Source organism: Balaenoptera ricei, chromosome 1 (assembly GCF_028023285.1).
Source record: "Balaenoptera ricei isolate mBalRic1 chromosome 1, mBalRic1.hap2, whole genome shotgun sequence".
Lineage (NCBI taxonomy): Eukaryota > Metazoa > Chordata > Mammalia > Artiodactyla > Balaenopteridae > Balaenoptera > Balaenoptera ricei.
The window spans coordinates 7,344,390-7,367,301 of record NC_082639.1 but is presented as its reverse complement, the minus strand read 5'-3'; the positions used below and the strand labels follow the sequence as shown (position 1 = coordinate 7,367,301).

The 22,912-nt window shown below is 50.6% G+C and overlaps 1 protein-coding gene across 4 annotated transcripts in view; it reads right to left on the bottom strand.

Annotated features, from left to right (window-relative positions):
* Positions 1-21,679, bottom strand: part of PIK3CD (phosphatidylinositol-4,5-bisphosphate 3-kinase catalytic subunit delta) — a 30,243-nt gene extending 8,564 nt beyond the window's left edge. For 3 of the 4 annotated variants that reach the window (XM_059894828.1, XM_059894805.1, XM_059894814.1), the window contains exons 1-8: positions 21,507-21,679; positions 19,616-19,734; positions 5,467-5,639; positions 2,578-2,806; positions 2,242-2,471; positions 1,643-1,822; positions 1,199-1,348; positions 635-724 (exon numbers count right to left, since the gene is read on the bottom strand). In XM_059894828.1, coding sequence (XP_059750811.1) covers positions 635-724; positions 1,199-1,348; positions 1,643-1,822; positions 2,242-2,471; positions 2,578-2,806; positions 5,467-5,607 — 1,020 coding nt within the window. In that variant the 5' untranslated portion in view covers positions 5,608-5,639; positions 19,616-19,734; positions 21,507-21,679. Of the gene's footprint in view, positions 1-16; positions 83-634; positions 725-1,198; positions 1,349-1,642; positions 1,823-2,241; positions 2,472-2,577; positions 2,807-5,466; positions 5,640-19,615; positions 19,735-21,506 lie in introns of those variants that run through there. The other variant, XM_059894822.1, reaches the window with a different exon arrangement.
* Between the last annotated feature and the right edge of the window lie 1,233 nt (positions 21,680-22,912).

The window sequence follows — 22,912 nt, the reverse complement described above, 5'->3', positions numbered from 1 at the left end:
GCAGGGAAGGACTTACTGCCGCCTGCACATCTCGCCCTGCCTCTTCATCGCCCGGCCAGAAAGCTGCCCCATCCACCCCTCCAGGATTCATCCACGGGAGCCCACGCCTGCCCTGCTTGTGAAATTACCCCAACCAAAAAGTGCTCCCCAAAGAGCCCCAACCTCCTTGGACCCGGGTTTCCTGTCCTGCAAATGGGACGAGAAAACCTGCACCTCACAGGGCTGTCCTGAGGCCAGAGGAGGTGGGCATGTGAACGACCCAGAGGTGGGCTTGGCCCCGGCCCAGCTGGAGCGGCTTCCCTTCTGCGCCTGTCACCTCCCGGGCTCTGCGGTTCCTCTATCCCTGGGCTGGGCCTGGCGCCACTACCTCCACCAAAGTCAATACCCAGAACTCACTGGGCCCGGTTTCTCCGAATTGTCCTCTCTGGCCGGCCGGCCCGCTCCCCTCCCCCCTTCCTGTTTTGAAGCAGCTCACAACCACCCCCGGCAGGGATGCTGGGTAATGTGGTCGGGTCGGGTGGCTTTCGTGTGACCCCCCCCCCCTTCTTCCTCCGCCACCCCTCCAGGCCACAGCCACCGTGTTTGTGCAAAAAACACACACTCCCCGGGCCCTTCCCGGCCCAGGAGCCCCTACCTTCATCCGCTCATCGGCATTCACTTTGCTGCCCTGGATCAGCTCGATGCAGAAAGGCTGCTCTAGGGACCACAGGGACACCGAGGCGGGCTGGGCGGGGCGGAGGGGAGAAGCGGGGGCATTAAAGCAGAGGAATTCAGGGGAGGCTCGCGCTCCCAGGCGCTGTCAGGGCGCGTGGCCACCGCGGCGACAAGGGTGTTGCAGGTTTCTGGCAGGGCTCAGGTTCCTGCCCGCAACGCCATCCTTTACCAGAAAACCTGCCGCGCGGGCGCCCCAGGGGGCGCAAGACCCCCGAGCGCTGCAGGGCATGGAGTTCTGCCTACAGCACGGGAGACAGGAGGGGCAGGCGGCCCGAGCGCCAGGCCTGGAGGCTGCCCCGGGAGTACAGACAGGAGTCCACCCCAGCCCAGAGGCCCAACTCTCAACCCCGAGCAACCAAAAGGCATGAGACAAGGGGCCCCTGGACCTATGGCTGGTCCAGGGCGATGCCCAATAGGCTCCAGGGCTGGACCACAGGTGGGAAGGAGGGCTGCAGGGCAGGGTAAGGGCAAGGCGCCGGCTCACCTTCTTCAGAGGAATGGGGGGCGGTTTGGCGCGCGGCTTTTGGACTTGGGGGGCGGGGTTGCTCTGCTCGTCCCGCATGGCGAGGATGGAAGAGGAGTGCACCATGGTCAGGTGGGGGGTCAGCCCGCTGTGCAGGCAGCTGCAGATGTACTGAGATGGGGGGCGGGGTGAGCGGCTCCACGGTTCCCTGGACGACCGGCTGCCCCATGTTGACCCCTGCCCACGCCAGGCTTTCTGGGCCTCTCCTGCTGGCCCTTCCTGCCCTCGCCCACCTCCCTGTGCTCACGGGGAGAGCCAGCCCAGCAAGGGGGCACTCTCACCGTGACCCCCAAGGTCTGGCTTGTCGGGGTCGAGAGGGGCCGAGGACCAGCTCCCCCCACCCCGCCAGGCCCCAGGCCAGGACTGCAGGGAACCCAGGAACCCCTCCCGGACCCCAGCCCTCACCTGGAACTGGCAGAGGGGGTAGCTGCCGTACAGGTACTCGTGCTTCCCGTTCACCTGCAGCGCGTAGTCCTCGGGCTGCTCCACCAGCGGCTGCCGGAACACCGTGGCCTTCTTCCGGAGCGCGCAGGCCATCAGTGCCAGGGGCACATCCTTGGTGGACACCTGGAAGGTGAAGCTCTCCTAGGGGGAGGAGGGAGGGTCAGCCCTCCACGCCTGCGAAGAGCCCACGGGGTTCTGGGGCACAGCGGGTGGGCTGGCCCATCTGCAAGTATTAGGCGGCCCCTGGCCCCCCGAACATGGGCTCCACGACGGCAGGCTCTGATGACGGCACGTGGCCGACACCAGGAAATACCTGTTGGATGCATGAGCGGACCAAGGACCAAAGCCTCTTGGTCACTCTGCCTTGTGGAACTCGCCTGGTGGGACGTTCGGCCAAGCCCCTCGTATGCAATGGACACCCTACAAATACCACCCGATGTTGCTGGGAGGAGGATGAACTGGGGAGGCCGGTGGGTGACCGGGAGTCTCACAGGGGAAGTGTCCCCCGTGGACACGGCAGCCTGCATGCAGCACACGGGCCGGCGTGAGCCACCGCTCACCTCGCTGCCCTCGAACTTGACGTTGACGAGCAGGGCCCGGTTGGGGACGCGCAGGGTGCCCGGCCCCCAGCTCCGCGCCGACGGCTCCAGCTGCAGGGGGAAGCTGTACTGCAGCCAGGCCTCCCAGCCCAGCTGCTGCCGGCGCGCGGCCACCTCCTCGCAGAACTGGCGCATCTTGGCTCGGAAGTCATTCACCTCCGGGTCTTGCAAGGAGTCGAACTCGTGGAGGCCTGAGGGGCAGGGCAGCCTGGTGAGCGTGGGGTTCGGGGGCGGGGGCAGGGGCGGGGCGGGGGGCAGGCCCAGCGGAGGTAGGACGGCCTGGCCCCGGCAGGGCACCTTTGCCGATGAGCAGGCTGATCTGCGAGTTGATGAGCTTCTTCACGCGGTCACCCTCGCGGGCCACCAGGCGCAGGACGGGCAGGAAGGGCTGGATGTCGCACAGCCGCCTCTGCTCGTCCTCCAGCTCCTGCTGCTCCGCGGTCTGGTTGACGCAGGTGAACACGTAGGCCTCGGGGTCGCTGAGCATGTGGAAGAGCGGCTCATACTGGGCTCGGTGCCACAACACCTGGGAGGGAAAGTGGCCGCTCAGCGCCTCCCCTAAGGTGGGCGGGGCCACAGGGAGCCGGGAGGCGGGTGGAGGCTGGTCTCGCGACCCTGACAAGGGGGCAAAGGCAAGATCCCAGGACCACTACGCTCTCCATCCCTTGAGCCTTGACCACAGGGTCACCGGGAGTCTCCGTCCCTGCCCTTCTATGAAGGGGGCCAGGTAGGTGCTAAATCTGGAGCGGAGCGGTGGGTCCTACGGTCTCCCCTGTAGGCTACCCTGAGAGATGGCCAGCCAGACTTGACCTCCAGGCACCCAGCTAATCGTTCCTGGTTCATCACCCTGATCTTTAAATGGTGGCAAGTAACTCAGAAAAGTTTCACACACCGAGGGGGCCGTAAACGCCTCTGCGGGCTGTGTCCAGTGTGTGGCCTCGGGGTGAGGAGTCCCCAGGGATCATAGGAGCGCCACTGGGGCGCCAAGTTTTAGTGCAAAGGTGCTCACCGCTGAGTCACAGAGAAGATGGAAAAGGAGAGAACAGCTCTATTTTTCTTCCACGGGGGATGGATAATTACGGTCCATCAATGCAAAGGGATAGCACAGGCATGTGACCCAGAATCTAAGGATACCTGTACCAACGCACACAGGGCTCCCAGATACAGCATTAAGTGGGAAAAGACCCCAAGCTGTAGAACAGCAGTTGTAATTCAAGCCCATTCCCATAAAAACGATGATAAACGTATTAACTACTGCAAGCTACAGTCTGCCAAGTTACTGGAAGACAGACACACCCATTCACTTACACACCGTCTATGGCTGCTTCAGCCCTACAATGGCAGAGTTGAGTAGTTGTGACAAACACCATACGACCAGCAAAGCCTAGCATATTAACTGTCTGGTCCCTGGTATAAATTAAAATATTAAGAAATTGAAACTGGGGACTTCCCTGACGGTCCAGTGGTTAACACTTTGCCTTCCGATGCAGGGGGTGGGTTCAATCCCTGGTCGGGGAACTAAGATCCCACATGCCTCTCGGCCAAAAAACCAAAAACATAAAAACAGAAGCAATACTGTAACAAATTCAACAAAGACTTTAAAAATGGTCCACATCAAAAAAAAAAAATCTTAAAAAAAATAAAAGAAATTGAAATTGAACTGGGATATGAGGTGAGACTGCTGAGACCGATGTGTTTTATATTTCTGTGGTATTTGGAATTTTAATAATGTGCATGTAGAGTCCTGTAAGCAAAAAAATAAAAAGATTAAAATGATATTTACACAAGGTTAATAACATGAAAAGGATGTTATAATGTTAACTCAGAAAAAAGATTTAAAAATTCATAATCAGAACTATCACAAAAAAACACTACATAGAAAAGAAAATAGGAAAACAGCCAAAGTGTTAACTGTGGTTGTCTCATATGGCTGGATCATGGGTGATTTTTTCCTTCTACTTTTTCTTATTCTCCTAAATTTCAATGTGTCCATAGTACTTTTGAAATGGAAAAAAAAAGAAATTTCATTTTTAAAGAAACACCCAGGAAGGGAAGATTAAAAAACAAAACAAAACAAAACAAAACAAAACTCAAGGATGGTCCATTGCTTCTCTCCTTTTTTTTCTGCTCCCTAGTATAGCTTTTCAAATTCCAGGCTAAGGCCTTGTCCTCTGCCATGACCCATTAAATCCCACACTTTGCAAGTGGGATAAGCCCTTTGAAAGGTCACAAGATAAGATCTACCAAATACCATCCAGATATTTCATCCTTTGACTCAGTAATCCATGCTGAAAATTATTCAACAAAGTCAAAAACCATTTCCAAAGATGATGTTGACTATGACGACAGCTCTGAAGACAAAAGACCGGTAGAACTCTTAAGCGGCCGTGGATGGGGTGTGGTTTCAAACATGATGGCACGGTCACGGAGAGGATGAAAGGCCACCATGGGAACCAGCACCCTGACGCCTTCACAGGAATCTAGGGAGGGTAAACGTGCCATGATAAAGGCAGGAGCTGAATTTGGAAAGCTAGGTGGATTTCAACTGTGAGTTTTTAAACAATTCTTGGACATTATTTTTATCTTTTAATTTTTTTCTTTGGCCGCACCATGCTGCTTGTGGGATCTTAGTTCCCTGACCAGGGCTTGAACCTGGGCCCCGGGCAGTGAAAGCGTGGAGTCCTAACCACTGAACCGCCAGGGAATTCCCATATCTTTTTTTTTTTTAATTTACTTGTTTTATTATTTATTTTATTTTTTAAGATTCTTGGCTGTGTTGGGTCTTCGTTGCTACACGCGGGCTTTCTCTAGTTGCCATGAGTAGGGGCTACTCTTCATTGCGGTGCACGGGCTTCTCATTGCGGTGGCTTCTCGTGTTGCGGAGCATGGGCTCTAGGCGTGCAGGCTTCAGTAGCTGTGGCTCGCGGGCTCTAGAGCACAGGCTCAGTAGTTGTGGCGCACGGGCTTAGTTGCTCCGCGGCACGTGGGATCTTCCTGGACCAGGGCTTGAACCCATGTCCCCTGCATTGGCAGGTGGATTCTTAACCACTGTGCCACCAGGGAAGCCCCCCCATATCTTTTAAAATTCATAGCTAAGGATCTCAAATCTGAGAGTTGCAAGAGTCCATCTGTCTGTTTCTCTGAGTTCCAAGTTCTGAGGATTAAGTTTTAAGGTCAAGATCGTACCTTCTTGATGGTGCTGAGGTTGGCATTTCGGGACACAGGGAAGTTCAGATAGACCCCCGTGGGCAGCAAGAAATCAACGGCCACGCTCTGATTCTCCTCCTTGGTCCAGAATTCCATGGGGCAGTCAACCCCGGGGGGCATCCTGCTCTTTTAATTCTCGGATACCAATCGTCCTGCAAAGGAAGCAAAGGCAAAGTGAGGCCCTAAGGTGTGCTGGGTGAGTCTTTTAATAGGACCCTTTGGAAAACAGGATGTCAGGACTTTTGTCAGCAGGAAGCTTGGGATGGAGTCCCAGCCGGGAGGTGGCTTGTGGCTCCTGCTGCCCCAGGTCACTGTCTAGGCTGAGCTGCAGGCACTCTGTCTGCATCCTTCACGGCAGTGCCCCCAGTTTAAATCACCAACAAACCCGTGCCAAATCATTTTTTCTCAGGAACACACACACGTGGGAGACCTCACCATGGCCACCAGCCGGCAAAGATGGAAAATGGCAGGATCACTGGGCAGACAACCCCAGACTTGAGAGGGATCGAAGGCTGAAGTTCTTTGAAACTTTTTGACCAGAAACCAAATGGCTTTAAAATGGCTTTAGCCATCAAACAAGCTGTTGAAATATCTCAGCCATGCCAAACCCACTGCCTGGTAAGTAACAAAATGTTACAGACACAGTAAGAGGTCTTTGAGTCTCTCTCCCACTCCGGGTTACCACCACCTGGATTCTGGTTGTTTATAGTTTCCATGCATGTTTTTATCCTTTTATTATACTAAAATGTATCCACAAACAATTCCTAATATTTTTCTATGCTTTAAAGCATTGTATGATTAGTGAGTCTTCTGCGACTTGTTTTTGTCACTCAACGCTGCAATCTAGATTTATCCATGCTGATACGTGTAGCTCTACTTCATTCATTTTAACTCTTGGGAGATATTTCACTGTGTAAATAAACCACAAATTATTTACCCCCTTTTCTTGTTAAGGAACCTCAAGGTTTGTGTCTACTCATTTTGGTTATTACAAATGATGCTACAACGTATATTCTTGCACACATCTCCTTGTGTACAAGTGAGAGTCTTGGTGAACACTGTCTAAGAGAAATATAATGTGAGCCACATGTGTAATGTCAAAGTTACCAGTAGCCACATTTTTAAAAAGTAAAAAGACACAGATAAAATTAAGTTAGTAATCTATTTTATTTAACTCAATATATCCGAACTGTGGTCATTTCAATGTTATCAGTACAGAAAAATTACTAACAAGATATTTTACATTTTTTTGGTGTTAAGTCTTGGAAATCTGGTGTGTACTTTACACTTACAGGACAATTCGGACGCTAGGTTTTCATCAGAAGTATTGCATCTTATGTAGATTTCATACAATTAACAGGCTAAAAAAGTAGGTTCACAGACTCAAGTTGTTCCAAATATACTTAAAAGTTTCCCAATAACCAAATCGAGTGTGAATTCTTACGTTTAAATGAATTAAAATTAAATAAAATGTTTAAAAATCCCATTCCTCAATCATACTGTCCACATTTCAAGTGCTCAAGAAATACATGTGGCTGGTGGCTGCCATACTGGCAGTGCAGGTAGAGGGTACATGCCTAAGAGTGGAATTGTCAGATCATAAGTATAACCTACGACAGGTATAACCACATCCTTAACTTTTTTTTAAAATAAATTTATTTATTTATTTATTTTTGGCTGTGTTGGGTCGTCATTTCTGTGCGAGGGCTTTCTCCAGTTGCGGCGAGTGGGGGCCACTCTTCATCGTGGTGCGCAGGCCTCTCACTGTCGCGGCCTCTCCCGTTGCGGAGCACAGGCTCCAGACGCGCAGGCTCAGTAGTTGTGGCTCACGGGCTTAGTTGCTCCGCGGCATGTGGGATCTTCCCAGACCAGGGCTCGAACCTGTGTCCCCTGCATTGGCAGGCAGATTCTTAGCCACTGCGCCACCAGGGAAGCCCCATCCTTAACTTTTTAATCTCCGTATCTTTGCCAGCAGTTGGTACTGTCAAATTTACTCATTTCTGCCTATCTGGTGGGCGCGAAATGCTCTCGTTTTAATTTGCATTTCTCTGATTATCCATAAAATGTTTACCTTCTGCAAATATCCAGCTTATAAATTTTGCCCATTTTTTCTGTGCGGTTGTCTTTTCCTTACTGCCTTTGCAGGGTTTCTTACTTTCTCTAGATTCAGTTCTTTTGTTGCTTGAGTGAGTTGGCAATATCTGATTCGAGTCATCTTTTCGCTTTGTTTATGTGTCTTTTTAAGGAGCAGAAGTTTTGAATGTTGATGTAGTCAAATCTTTTTCCTTCATGTTTTATCATTTTTATTCTTTAGACAAATACTTCCTTACCCTAGGGTCACATCCTCCGAGATTTAGATGACTTTTAAAAATAGTTGAAAGGAAGTGTTTAGTTTGAGAGAGATGTTCTTCTGGTGGCTCTGCCAGCTGGCCCCAGGCCTCACCCTTGGTTAGATGCAGAAGCTGCTCTGAGCAGCAGGACAGCATGTCACCCTGTGCTACCATGTTACCACTGTTGGGATCCACTTCCTCTGATTGTAAAAGCACATCATACTTTGGGTTCCTCTTTCTGAGAACAGCCAGGCCAAAGGCTTTTTTTTTGACTCAAAATGTGGAGGACAGTCAGGAATTCTGGAAAATCCATTCACAATGCTTTGGCCAAGCTCAGGAAGGCATCTTTGGCCACTTGGTCCTGAGGCTAAGATGAGCTCATGCAGCAGGAACTCCCCAGGACTCTAGCCAAAGGGATGGATGGGGCTACCTCGGCGCTGTGGAAATGAAGCCTTCCACTACACTCATCCATCTGGGATGCAGGGAAACACTTTGATATTAAAAACTCATTCCTAAAAGAGGAAGACTCAGGATAGTGTGGGCAGGACAGAATCAAATGCCAGAGAGGGGACAGGAGAAAGATGGGAACTCTTTCCCTCTTTGTGGGCCCAGCACCCAGGATGCAGCTGCTAACAAGCCCCAACTCTCCATGAAGCCCAGACCTGTCGCTCTCAGTAGGTATGGGACACAGATGTCAGCTAATCCCGAGGCTTTAGAACTGCTCCAAGAATGTGGATTGGTACAACCACTTTGGAAAACCGTTTAGCAGTATCTACTAAAGGTGAACACATATGCCCTACGACCCAGCAATTAATTCCACTTCTAGGGATACACTCACCAGAAATGCCAGCACATGTGCGCCAGAAGCATACAAGAGTATAGCATCGCTATTCATAATAGTCCCCAGACGGAAACTTCCTAAGTGCTCATCAGCAGGAGAATGGAAAAATAAACTGTGGTTTCCTCTCCCGATGGAATGTTATATTAGCAGTGAGAGTGGATGATCTATCAATTCAACAATATAAATGAATCTCACACATATAAAGCTGAGCGAAAGACGTCAGGCACAAAAGAGTATGTCCTCGGGCTTCCCTGGTGGCACAGTGGTTGAGAATCTGCCTGCCAATGCAGGGAACACGGGTTCGAGTCCTGGTCTGGGAAGATCCCACATGCCTCGGAGCAACTAGGCCCGTGGGCCACAACTACTGAGCCTGCGCGTCCGGAGCTTGTGCTCCGCAACAAGAGAGGCCGCGATAGTGAGAGGCCCGCGCACCGCGATGAAGAGTGGCCCCCGCTCGCCGCAACTAGAGAAAGCCCACGCACAGAAACGAAAACCCAACACAGCCAAAAATAAATAAATAAATAAAATTTAAAAAAAGAAACAATTCTTAAAAAAAAAAAAAAAAAAAGAGTATGTACTCAAGATCCCATTTATATCGAGAACACGCACCGGTGGAACCAGTCTGTGTTGGCAGAAGGAGAGATGGGGGTTACCTCGGGTGGAAGGCAGTTTACCCTGGGGGAAAGCGGCACCCGGGCGCTGGTAACTTTCGGTTTCTTGATCTGGGAACTGGGGACCTTCCACAAACTCATTCCACCCTCAGTCCAAGTGGCTCAGATGGGTTGACTTCTCTCCTGGCTCCCGGAGTGGCCTGAGACCCAGGCCCAACCTATCAGAGCCCTGCATTTCCCCTGGCCACGGGGACTGGGTTGGAAGCAGGAACGGGACGTAGCCCCAGCCAATTGTCGTACCTCTCTGGCTACAGTGATTCTAGGATGGGCATGTGACTATCAAGTCAATCCCATGGGTTTTGACATCTGGACTTCTTTGGGGACTTTTTCCTGGGAGAACAGAAAAGATAGAAAATCTACCAAGAGCTGCTGGTGACCACCCGCTGCTCTGAGGGGTGGAACCTGAGAAAGGACCAACGTGGAGGAAAGCAGAGCTCAGTGTGGAAAGTGAAGCAGGGTCCTGAGGACAGCCTTTGATTCCCTGGATCCAGCCATGCCTGAAGCTACACTTTACCCCTAGAATGTTCAGTTCTATCAGCCAAAAAATCCGCCCCACCCCCGCCTTTTTGCTGTTAACTTAGAGCAGTTTGAGTTGGATTTTCTGTCACTTGCAGCTGAAAGTATTTATTTCCATTAATAGAGCAGCACATTCCATTTTTGGAAGCTTCTAGTGTTTAGAAATTTCTTCCCTTGGACACTGGCCCACCTCTAAGAGCCAGCCCCGTCCTTTGTGCTGCCACCTAGAGGCACATGGAGTTGTTATCTGATGGTTCTTCTGCTGGATGGTGGCCCCAGCACCTCTGTTCTCCCTACAGAGTAGATTTAGACTCTTTTGCCAAAGTTTGGCACTCCAAGAAAACAAGATGCTCCAGATGGGGCCTGGCAGGCCAATTGTAGAAGAATGTTCTAGTCACCAAACTCCCATTTGTTTGGCCTAAAAGTGTATCAGGCTCCCCTCCCCCGCCTCCCCTTCCCACCGAAAGTTCTTTGGTGGCCACGTCACCAAGTTTGCTGGCTGCCAACCCTCCAGATATTTCTCACAGTAAGCCAGGATCTCCCAGTCTGTACAGGAACACTAACTTCCTGAATCTAAACGCAGGGACTCACAATTATTCTTGGTAATTTCATCTCACGGAAATAATCAGCACTCATGTATTATTGGATTTGACATTTTGTATATATCACTCAGTCTGAGATATTTTAGTTTATTCGACTAGTATTTATTAAGTGCCAGGAATCGTGCGAGGCGCTGGGAACACAGTGGTGAATGAGACAAAGGGTCCCTCCCCAGAAGGCGCTTACACACCAGTAGGGGAGACACAGTAGACAAGAAGGATGTTCCCGCGTTATATCAATGCGGTGAAGGACAGAGTGTCTAGTGATGATGTGATGGAGGACAGCAGGAGGGGCTACTGCATACAGCGAGGCCGAGAAAGGCCCCTCTGAGGGGAGGACACTGGGGCAGAGGGCCAGCGTGAGCCATCACGTCCTGAGCCAAGGGAAGGCGGGCCCTCGCCGCTGGAGCGTAGGGGAGGGTGGGGGATGAGATGGGCTGAGGAGGTCAGCAGGGACCAGTCCTGCAGAGCCTTTGCAGGGGAAGCACCTGGCTTTCACTCTAGGAGCGATGCAATGAGTGCACAGCCCTAGAGCGTTTTAGCAAAGGGAGCCACCGGATCCTATTTGCATCTGAAATGATGCTGGAGGGCTGCAAGCATGCCGGCGAGAATGTAGGGCAGCTCGTGCCACAGATGACTGTGGCTTGATCCTGGAGGAGGAGATGGAACTGGAGAGGGAGGGAATCAAGGTGTATCTACGAGCTGGTGGCGGGGTGGGCGGTGCGGGGGTGGGGAGGTCAGATGGGGGACAGTGAGGGAAGGAACAAGGATGACAGGCAGGTTTGGGCTTGGGAGACTGCACGGCTGGTGGATATTTACTGAGATGGGAAAGTATAAGGGAGAAAGATTTGCGGGGAATCGAAACAGCAAGCGCTCCATTTCAGACATACTGAATCTGAGCTGCTTACTGAACATCCCAGTGGAGAGAGCCAAGGGGCAACGTCCCAGTTTGGAGCCCAGGGGAGAGGTCTTTGGGGTCACAGAGATATCATTTGGGATCAGTAGATTGCACACAGATGTGGAGCCATGGGGCCAGGAAGGTAAGTAAGGGTCACGACCACCCTCAAGGCACTAAAGTGGGATGGACCAAAGAAGAACCATGAACAATCCTTCTCACTCTGTCATCCAGAATCTTGAGAGAGGCTTTCTCTGTCCGTCCACATCTGAATCGTTAATAAAATAGTAAAGAAGACTGGGCAAGAAGGAGCTCGCTTCCTTTCACCTTCCCACTTCCGGCCCCCACAATCCACAGAACAGCGGCGCGGCAGCAGTCATCCTGGCTGAGGGGGGGTGGGTCTCTGTCACCAGCCCTCTTGCGAGCTGTTCCTAGACATTCCCAGGTAGATGCACCTTCTCTGGCCTGAGGTTGAAGAACAGTTTATCAGCTGTGAAGGTCTGAGGGGTCTGACCTCCTGAGTCCTGAGCGGCCGGCAGAGGAGTTTCTCTAAAGATTTCGATAAAAGGACATCTGCCACCACCATCCTTCCCCACTGGCAGCAGGGAACGCCTCAGGGGGCCCTAAGTTATTTCTAAGGGAAAAGGGCAAGCAAGGGATGTAGAATCCCAGATGCAGAATCCTGCAAATGCTTCTTCGGGACTAGGAGTGACCTTGCAGCCTATATAGTCCCCCTGGGCTGGCAGACCAGCTGGCTGATGGCTTGTCCCAAGCTCAGGACTGCCGAAGGATCCCTTTCATTCCTGTTGAAACTCCACCACTTTGGGGCTCTGGGCTGGCGTCTCCCGAGTCTGTTAGACTTCTGCCTCTTCCCAGTGGCCGTCACAAATGTGGCTGACGCACTGACCGGGAGATACTGCCCAGCCTTTGTCAATGTAAAGACAGGCTTTTTGGCGCCTAGGGAGCAATCACATGCCCTGGGGAACAGCCTCCCAAGGGAACACATGAGTCGCTCTCAGCAGGGGACAGGCAGTGGGAAAAGAAGGGAAGTTGTGTCTTGCTTGTCTGAGCGATAAACCTCCTCTTCCCTGAGGGGTGCCCTGGGCGAAACGTGCCCTGTACCTTCGGATGTTATTCTAAATCAAGAGTCTAGAGGTCCCCCTGGACGGCTCCTATGAACCTGTATAGAGAGAGATGTTCATGTCCTTAACCTGAGGACAAAACGTCTGTCCAACGCCTGGATTTCAGAGCCCAAAGTTACAACCTAGTTAGCCCAAGGGAAGGAGCCTCAGTCACAGAAAGTTGTAGAAGGTAGTTACGCACACCGTCTAAGTATCTACCATCCACCCAGGCTGGGAGGATGCGAGACCAGCAGCCATGTGACAAGGAGCAGGGGGCCCCAGGGGCCGGCCTTCCACATCACGCTGAACAGAGCAGAGTTCACGCTGGGCCTCTTGACCCGGGTTTATTTTCAGGACTTCTCAGCCTCAAAAAGGCCTTCTAATCAACTGTTGTTTCCAGCCAGTCTCCCACGGAGAATGAAATGGACTTTTCCTGTTGCCCAACTTAGGTGGAAAGTGAGAGCAAGTGAGCGCTTTAGAAGCAGAGTGGAAGATGCTTTACCTGGAGGGCCCACCACCTGGTGAATCTCCTGGATGTTTACCCCGGAGGAGCTTTCCAGAAACCACCACCCTGCTCTGGCTGCCAGGAGATCCTTCAACCACCACATCCTCCTAGAGACCCTCAGGAAAAAGAATGAGGGGCCCCTCCTTGACCCAGAAGGCTGAAGGTCCCAAGTCCTATTCATTCATTCACTCGCTCATTCACTCATTCAGCAAATATTTATTTGATCGCCTTCTAAGTGTCCATCAGGGAATGGGACAGGCACCATCCCTGCTCTTACGGAGTTTTTATTCTAACAGGAAAAGACAAAAAAAAAAAAAAAAAAAGAGAAAAGAAACAACTGAATAAACAAGATGATTTCAGAGAGTATAGGATTAGAATGTGATAAAACGGGTTTGCAGGGAGCATCTCCTTTGGATGGCAGGTCAGATAAGGGTCCTCAGGTGAGATACTGCAAATGAGGCCCAAATGACGAGAAGGATCCAGCAAAGATCTATGAAATAGGATTCCAGGCAGCTGGAACGGGAAGTGCAAAGGCCCTGAGGCAGAAGACCAGGTAATGGGAGCCACAGCAGAAGGGAGACTGGGGCAACTAAGTCCCAGTGGCTGATCCTGCATGGCCTTGGAGCCTCGGTGAGGAGCCAGGCTTTGTCACCACTGCAGTGGGAAGTCACTGGGGGGTTTTAAGCAGGGGACGGAGACGGCCTGATTTTACGCTTTATGAAGAAGACTGCTTTGCTTTGGCTGCTGTGAGGAAAATGGAAGGAAGGGAGGCAAGAATGGAGCGGGAAAGCAATGAGGCCAGGGCCCCAGGTCAGAGCTGGCAGAGCAGATGAATGAGGGAAGGCGTTGGGCCCTACAGGCCACAAAACACCCCAATCCTCTGCTCTTAAGGAGCTGAGGAGCAGGCATCCCAGCAGCCCAACCTTGAAGCCTGCGTCCTTCACCTCTTGAAAAGAATGAGGCCATAGGCCAGAGGGAACTGCATGGCCCAGGGCCCTCAACAGGTACAGTTTTAGGATAGATGTGCTATTCTTCCAAGATACAAATGCTTTCTTTTTTTTTGTTGTTTTTGTTTTAGTCCAGGCAAGTAGGACATCCTGAAGACCATCCCAGGAAGAGGAAGGATGGGCTTGTCTGGAGGGCTGTCTGACACCCCAGCTCCTGCCACCTGGAGAAAAAGAGGTCAGAGGGGTGAAGGATGGGACTGGACAAAATAACAAAGTCATGTGACACCGTGCAGAAGAAGGCATCCCAATGTCTGCCTGGAAGGTAAGCTGAGGACATGAACTACCTTTCTCCCTGGTTTCCTAGTCTACCCACTTCTGCCTCCTTCACTTCTTTTTTTTTTTTTTCCTTCTCCTTCTTCTTTTATTTTTTCACTCTCTCCCATTTTAAATGTGTCTCCTTTGAGTCCATATTATTCAATAGAACAGTAACTTCTAATTTGAATATTTTAAAAAGGAAATATTCAGTGGGGGAAAACCAAGACAGACATCAGAGAAACAGAGGTGTAGGTCTTTGGAAATTCTGTTCTATATGGGAAAAAAAAAAAAGAGAGACTGACTCCTGCTACTGCCATCAGAAAAAAAAATAAGCCAACTACCCTACAAAAAGTTCTATCCCAATGATCTCCTATGATGCTCAGTTCATGGTGTACCCAGGGGGGCCTTGGGCCTGCAACCATGCAGGGTGCCCCAATACTACACAGCAAAATCAAGAGAAAGATCCATGGTCTCATATCTGGTAGTTTGGGGAATTTGGAAACTGTCTTAAGGAAGCAATTCAAAAGTGAAAAAGAAAAAGCTATATGCACAAAGATATTGATTGTGGTATTGTCTGTGAAACTCATAAATCAAAAATAATAAAGAAATGTCTAAGTAAATGATAACACAAACAACAAGAGTGAATGTAGTCATTAGAATGACACGGCACTGCAAATAGTCCCCACGTTAAATGAAACCAATAATGCACATATATTTATCATGGCAACATGTGTTTGTGGACAAAACATTTCAGAAAGCATAGAGAAAATGAAAACAGCTATATTATGGGTGGATGTGGCCATCATACTAATGACTTTTAAATTTTAATATCTGTGAAAGTTATGCAAGCACATAATTTTAAAAATTAATTAAAACTAAAAGGCTTGCAGCAAAAAATTAGCAGTCCCTTGACCTCCATATCCAAACAAACCACCCCCAATTTCATGACCTCCATATCCAAACAAACCACCCCCAATTTCAGTTGTATGTTTTGGTATTTAACTCTGCATTTCTAAATAATAGGTTTATACTGATATTTCTTGATCTTCAACTTTTAACTTCTTACCTGAGAAGATGAGTTTGTGCTTTCCTGCACATACACACATGCATGGATCCTCTCCCCCATTTCCTGGATATAGTTATGTGATCACTTTTTGTTAATCAAACTTTAGTGCTTCCATTATTATAACTATGTAAATATTGTTCAAAGCTAGGCCACATACTATACTATGGTTTCCTTTCTTGTTCAACTTTTTGTTACTCCTACAGTTGCCTTGGTTTTAATTTTCTTTGTTTTCTATGTGTGAATATGTAATTCTTCCTCAAACTCTCTAACAGAACTATAAAATCCTCATAATACAGCAAATATGTCAGATAATCCATCAGCTCCATTTTTTTCTTAGAGATTCCTCCTGGGGCCCTCAGCCATCTTGCTCCAAACTGGGCTAGTTGCTCTCTAGACCAGCTGCACAACTGTGATATTGGAACTTCTCTTCACTATCATTATGGGAATTCCCTTCACCTTCTCTCCACCAGTCAGGGTTCTTGGTTGCAAGTAAAGAAGCTGACTCTCACCGATTAAGCAGGGAAGGAGCTGACAGGTTGTCTGACATATTTGCTGCATTGTGAGGGGTTTAGTAGTTCTGTTGGAGAGTTTGAGGAAGAAAGAATTAGTGATTAATGTATTGAAAACAAAGCAAATAAAAATATGAGGCAACTATCAACTCCAGGAAAAGCAAAAAGTTGAACAAGAAAGGAAATATAACTGTAGTACACTATGTGGACTCCATGATACAGAATCATGTCTGATGGCAAAATTGCTGGTATTGCCACTGAGTACTGGGTGCTGCTTTGTACCCCTGCCACTTCTGTGCCAAGAACTCAACCTTGCAGCCCATCCCCGCTATCACCACCATAACCATGGAAACAACACACGTTTCATCCCTCTCTTCTCTGTCAAAATATAACATAGGTACATTTCATCAGTGGAGCCCACATCACAGGTGCTGGCTGCAGGGGAGGCTTGGAAGAGAGTATTTTTCAGTCCCCATGGTGGGGTAGGTGTTCTTCTCCCTCCCCACTCCCAAGGCTCAAAGTAAGACAACAGCTGAAATACAGAAAGTCATTGGGTGGCTGAGCCAAATGAGAAACAAGAGACAACTGCATATTGTACCACTTGTTCCTCTTTCTTGGTTTACTCTCTCATTTTAGTAGAGCACATCCTCTAGAAGCTTCCTTGAAAAGGGATACAAAGGGTGGGGGTGTGTGTGTGAAGTTTTTGAAAAATGACATGTCTGAAAAATGTCTTCATCCTATTATTTTGCTTGAATGATGATTACAGAATTCTGAGTTGGGAATTAATTTCCCTCAGAAATTTGAAAGAGTTGCTCCACTGTCTTGTAGCTTCTGGTGTTGATTTTGTAAAGTCCAATGCCATTCTGTTCTCTGATCTTCTGTATGTGGCCCCTTTTCCCTGTGCTGGCTTTTAGTAACTTCTATCTCTGGACTTTTGGAAGTTCATGTTGATGTCCCATAGAACATATTTTACTTTGATGTAGTGTATCTTTTAAAAAATATATATTTATTTATTTTTATTTTTGGCTGCATTGGGTCTTCATTGAGGCACGCAGAATCTTTTTGTTGCGGTGCGCGGGCTCTTCGTTGTAGTGCATGGGCTTCTCTCTAGTTGTAGCGTGTGGGTCTTCTCTCTCTAGTTGTGGTGCATGGGCTCCAGAGCGTGTGGGCTCTGTAGTTGCGGCACGCGGGCACTCTAGTTGAAGCGCACGGGCTCAGTAGTTGTGGTGCATGTGCTTAGTTGCCCCGCGGCATGTGGGACCTTAGTTCCCTGACCAGGGATTGAACCCACGTCCCCCGCATTGGAAGGCAGATTCCTTACCACTGGACCAGCGGGGAAGTCCCTGATGTAGTGTATCTTATTATTCATTGGGCTGAGTGCTACACAGAGATTCTTAATGCAAACTCTTGAGTTCTAGATTTTTTTTTTTCCTGGAGTTTAATAACTTTTCCTTCTTCATTTCTCTCCCTTGAGCTCCTATGAGATGGATACTGGGCCTCCCAAACTGCTCTAATTTTCTTATCTTCTCTTTCTTATTTTCCGTCCCTCAAGTCTTTCTGTCTTACTTTCTAGAAATTCACTGTTCAATCTTCTAACTCTATTCTACTGAAATTTCTACTTCCACTATCCTAGTTTTGATATCCAAGAGCTTATTATTGTTTTATAAATATGCCTTTTTTTAAAACAACCATGTTTATGACTTCTGGGTCTCTGTCTTTCATGTTAGGGGACTCATTCGGCGTGTGACGATCCAGGCTGCCCATTCAAATTTAAGAGAGAGGCACTGAAAGGTGCTTGCGCAGGGCTGGTTGCTTGGTAGGTGTCGCTGAGAAGCAGCGTATTTTCATATGAGGTTGGGTTCCTTAGAGAGAAGTTCAAGGCCCCTGCCTGGAAGATGGGTAGAAGCCAGGCTGCCATGTTCTGGGAACCAGCTAGGAGAGGGTCTGTCTATTCAGCATGCAAACTTTCACTGAATCTTCCTGTTCTCAATACAGAGCCTCCCCTGCCCTCTGCTGCTCTGGTTCAATACTGCCTGCAGGAAACCAGCCATCTTCTGCGGGTGGAGGAGGGAGCTGCCCGGCTGTGTGGCCTGAGAGAGGGGTCTGTGGCTCTAACACACACTTTAAACCAATATTCCTGCTCCAGCCCCGCTCCCCGCCCCCATCGTTGGGAACACTCTGTGGCCCCCATTCTTTAGCCTTTGGTGGGTCGTGTGTACAAGCCAGCTTGCTTCCCTCACAGCCAGGACATTCAACATTCTAAGCTTTGCTTTTCTTTCACCCACCTGCTTCCCATCTTTCAAAAGTTTTGCTCATATCCCTCCCCCTCTATCATCATTTTCTGTTTTCTTAAGGATTTATACCTTTTTATTCCTCTACTCTCATTTTAGTGGGCTTCTGAAACAGAGCAGAGATAAACACATGCATTCAGTTATGTTTTTGTGGAAGTTCATGATAGTATTTACCTAGAAATAAAAATCAAGTTTCCAAAGATACACACACAGAAGACTCTCCGGGGAGGATACTCCAACAAGGAAACAATGGTTCTTTCGGGAGGGGGGGGGGTAGGATTATAGAAGAGTGATGCTTGTAATTTTTTTGTATTTTGTAAACTTTCGACAGTAAATAGGTATTCTTTACAAATCAAAAAGTAGGAGGGTTAAAAATCATTATTTAAAGGCATCTTCTGAAACACAAATCAAGATAGTGTAAACAGGTGTGTAGCAGAAAAAGAAACTCTAATTCCTCTACACAGGTCTACATAATCCATGGTTTTTGCCTATGTGCCAGGGAGTCCTGGGGTTCCACAGAAGCACCCCAAGGCCTTCAGAGGGTGGCAGGAGTAGGACAGGTGCTCAGTGGGAAGAGTTCTGGGCCAGTCTCTACTTGTACCACAGTGGCACTCTTTTAATCTGCTTTATAGGTTAAAATTCTGCTTAATACTTTGATCTTTTTAAAAAGGTCCACACTAACAAAGAAGTTTGGAAAGTACCGATGAAGACCTAGAAAAAATGAGGTGGGTTTGGGGGAAAGCCTCCAAGGATGACATCATGTAACCTCGTGCCCTACCTGAACCATCAGAAATGACAGTAGCTGCTCGAGCATCCGTATAAGGAAGATGGTGCTGTGCACCCACAGGATACATATGTATGTACCCACACGGCTTGCAAATGGGACCAATCTGCACACTTGCTAATCATACCCAGCTACCCCCAGATACCAAAGGCAGGTGTTCAGCCAAGGCTCGGTCAGTGTCAGTCTCTGACCTCAATTTCTTTGCACAATGAAGGGACTACATTCAGCTTCCAAGCTAATGTCCCAGAAGTTCCAAGGAGCATACTCTTACTGATACAGTGACTGCCAGCTCTCTAGAGAAACAGAATGTCCCCACTTAAGGACTCCTTGAGAAGCAATATCAAGTTATGAAAATCCAATCCACTTCCTTCGGAAGAAGGTTTTGATTTTTCTCTCACCAAATAGGTCAGCCCAGCTCCATCATGAACACAGCAAGTCAAATACCAAATGCTGCAGTTTAATAATGGGCTCCAGGGCTCCTCGGAGCACAGCCACCCCTTCCTTCCCAGGTAGCAGCAACCCTCTCTTGGGAAACTGGCTGGGGTCTAGTTCACATCCCCCTTCATCGGCTCTAAGCACAAATTTGGGTCACTCTCTTCCTTTTAGCATTCTAGTCCTAAAGAGAAGTTCTCCTTTGGCTAGATAGTCAGAGAGGGTGGATTCCATTCAAATTCTTAACCTATCTACAAAATAACATCTCTTCTTCCCCCACAGGCTTGTTGCCTTTGCCCAACCTACCTCTCTGGAATGGTCCAAGAAAGACCAACAGCAAAGGCCCCTCTGCCTGGCAGATTAAAGATGCTTTGGCATCAATGAGCGTCATTCCGCCCTTGCCTGACTCTGAGCTCCTTATGTGTCTGAAAAAAAAAGAAAAAAAAAGAGAAAGAAAGAAATCTTTAAAAAGAGAAAGTCTCAGAAAACTTCTGTGCATTCTCTTAGAGGACTTTAGCTCAAAAGCAACTGTTTCACCAAGGTTTCCTTTTTGCAAACCAGTCACATTGTGCTTGATGGGCCTTTTTCACCATCTATGTCAATGCCACCCCCAGCTCCCTTTGGTGGTACTGAAGCAAACCACAGGAACATTTCCAGTGCCCGAAGCAGGAATTCATATACATACAGATGACTCAGATCATTTTTAGAGTTGTTTGTTGTTTTGTTTGGTTTTTGAAAGCAAAGTAAGTGATCTGAGACAAGCCTGGGTTCAAGTTCCATTCAATGGCTGCAAAAAGCGGGTCTGTGAACTTGAGGTCCCCATTCAAGACCCAAATTGCATCATAAAGGAAGATTCATCCCTGCTTGCTGGAGATGAAAAGGAAGGGTGTGTGGGGAGGGGTCGCCCCACTCACTGCATCTGTGGTGCTTCTTTCCCTACTGTGGGCGGCTCCTGGAAATAATCTGACCCCAGAGACAGAAAGACACCTGAGTTCCGGGAGCCCAGGCGGCTGGGTTCCAGCAGCAGGACCTGGCCCCCCACACTTCCCCCCAGCTACCTGCACAGCAGGATTCTCCTGCCTGGAACCCACTGGGCTCCGGAAGAGCAGGAAACCTAAACCACTGGTTTCTCCATGAGACAAAAAGCCCAGTCCTAGGAAGCCGTTGGAAAAGGTGCCATTCCAAGAAGACATTTCCCAAGGTCCAAGCTGGAATTCTCCCGGCTGCCAGCCTAATCCCTGGAAGGATACCCCACGGACCCTGCTGCAGGAGCCCAGGAACATGGGCTTGGATGGTCCCTCCATTTAGCATCCAGGTGAGGATGGCAAGGCACTTCCCAAGGCACTGTCACCAGAGAAACGGGAGGTCAGCGACAAGAGCTAAGAAAGAAATAACTTCCACTCTGACCAAGGGAGTTAATTAACAAGAGGACAAAAAACAACAGCTCAGTCACAGGGAAATGAGACAGGATCGTAGAGAAAGCACTTTCGAAACGAGGAGAGACGAAGCAAAAAGAGTGATGGAGCCGAGAGAATGAAAGGTTAGAGAAAAATTAGTCCTTAGGAATTCAGGTCAGGAAATAGGGAGCCGGGACAGAATTCACAAGAGGGGGCCAGGGAGGACGTCTTTTGCTCTGGCCCTCACGCTGGCCGGGACCTCAGGAGCTGGGTCTACCGCCCTCTAGCCCTCTGGGTTCAAGGGCAAAGCTTTGGGAGGCAACGCTAGGAATGGCCAGGGCGCAGGATGCTCGGTCCCGAATCGGGGGCAGGGGGAGGGGAGGGCGCGCGCGGCAACTGCTCGGTCCCTGACAAGTAAACAGCTTGCCCCGAACAGGCGCGCGTCCTCGTCCGGAGCCCGGCTGAGGGCCCTGCTCATTCCCATCTAGGGCGGTAGCGGGACACCCCGGATTCCCCCCCGGAGGCATAAAAGGGATGCAACGAGATCAGAAAAGGAGAGCATGAACCAGCCCACACCAGAGAATCACATCGCGAGAGCGGCCCGCTGCCTCGGCCTCCCCAACGGGGTCCGGGCCGCCCCGGGAACGCGCCTCCTCCCCCAGACCCACACGCGCCCCCGGGCCCCGGATCGCCCCAGGCGGACAAAGCCCGGCGCTGGGCGGGGCGGGGCGGGGCGGGGCGTGCGCGGTGTGGGGGGTGCACTGGGACCCCGCAGACGCCCGCACAGGTGGGCTCCGTACCGGGTGTCGGTGCCGGGGGCGGGGCCCGGTCTCCCTGGAGACGGTTGCCCAGGGGACGCGGCGGGCGGGTCCCGGAGCGACGGGAGGGCGCGAGCCTCTGGGCGGCGGCGCGGAGCCCGCAGGGGCCTGAGGGCAGGCCCGCGGCGCGGAGCGGGTGAGCGGGGCATCCGCTGAGGGGCGCGGTCCTGGGCGGGGCCCGGACAACGGGCCGACGCGGGCAGGGCCAGGGGGCGGGGCGTCCCCGGGGCTGGGGCGGGGCCAGCGGCGGCGCGGGCACCGTCGGCAAATTCTCACAGCCCCAGCCAGGCGAAGCTCTGGAGAGCAGGCGTCCGCTGCGCGCCTCGTGGACGCCGCTGCAAATCCTCCCGGACCCCCGCTGCTCCCTGCTGGCGGGTGGGGTTGCGCCTGGAGTCGGGAACCTCAGTCGCCGCTGGACCCCGGACGGCTTGCGCACGCTGGCCCTGGCCCCCCTTCTGCCTTGTAACCAGAGGATAGAAAATGCCACCTGCCAAGTGAGCCAGGGCCGGTCGTCCGCCAAACTGCTTTCCGCTCCCGGGTTCCCAGGGAATCACCAGAAAGGGCGGGGCAAGGGGCCAGTGTTACTTGTCGGGAGCCGGGGTCACCCGAGTAATTGGCCAGCCCTGGCTCTGTGCTCAAATCCAGTGTGCGGGCCGTTCCCCAGCCGCTGGGCCTCCCTCTCCATCGGAGTTCCCCTCACATGTCGGATTTAGAAAATAAATGGGTTAACCCGGGACTTTCACGATACACCTATTCATTACAATGAACTATGCGTGCTGGCATAGCGTGCGTGCAATAGCGCGGTCATCCCCCTGCACTTTGCTCCAGTTTTTATCCAGGCATCACACTGTAAAGTGGGTATTGTTCTCCCTTGGGTTGTAAATGAAGCCGAAGCTCAGAGGGCAAGGAACTCACACACACACACACAGACACACACACACGTCCGCACCCGATCCCACAGCCTCTTAGCAGCAGAGCTAGCTTGGAAGCACTTTGGACTGGTACCGGGCCCACACGCTTCTTGCCCTGCAACGTCCCAGGTCCCATCGAATGTTCTTTCGGGTCCACAGCCGTACTTCAATCTGTCACAGTGGAGCGCAAGAGGAGGAAGGGAGTGCGAGGTTCAGAGTGACCCCAGGGGGTCCCACCCGGGCGGGGCAGACGCGGGGCAGAACAAAGTGGCCTGAGGCACAGCCCTCGGTGGTCCCAACTGCTCCGCCCGTCTCCGCCTCCAGCGAGGGTTCCAGGTGAGGCGCCCAAGGCAGGGCCCGCCCATCCGAGCCCAAAGAGCCTCCCTCCGCCCCAGCGTCGCCTAGAGCCTGCGAAGAGGGCAGGAGAAAAACTCGGCCAGGAGCTCCCGGGAATGTGGAAGAAGCCTGGGATGCGCA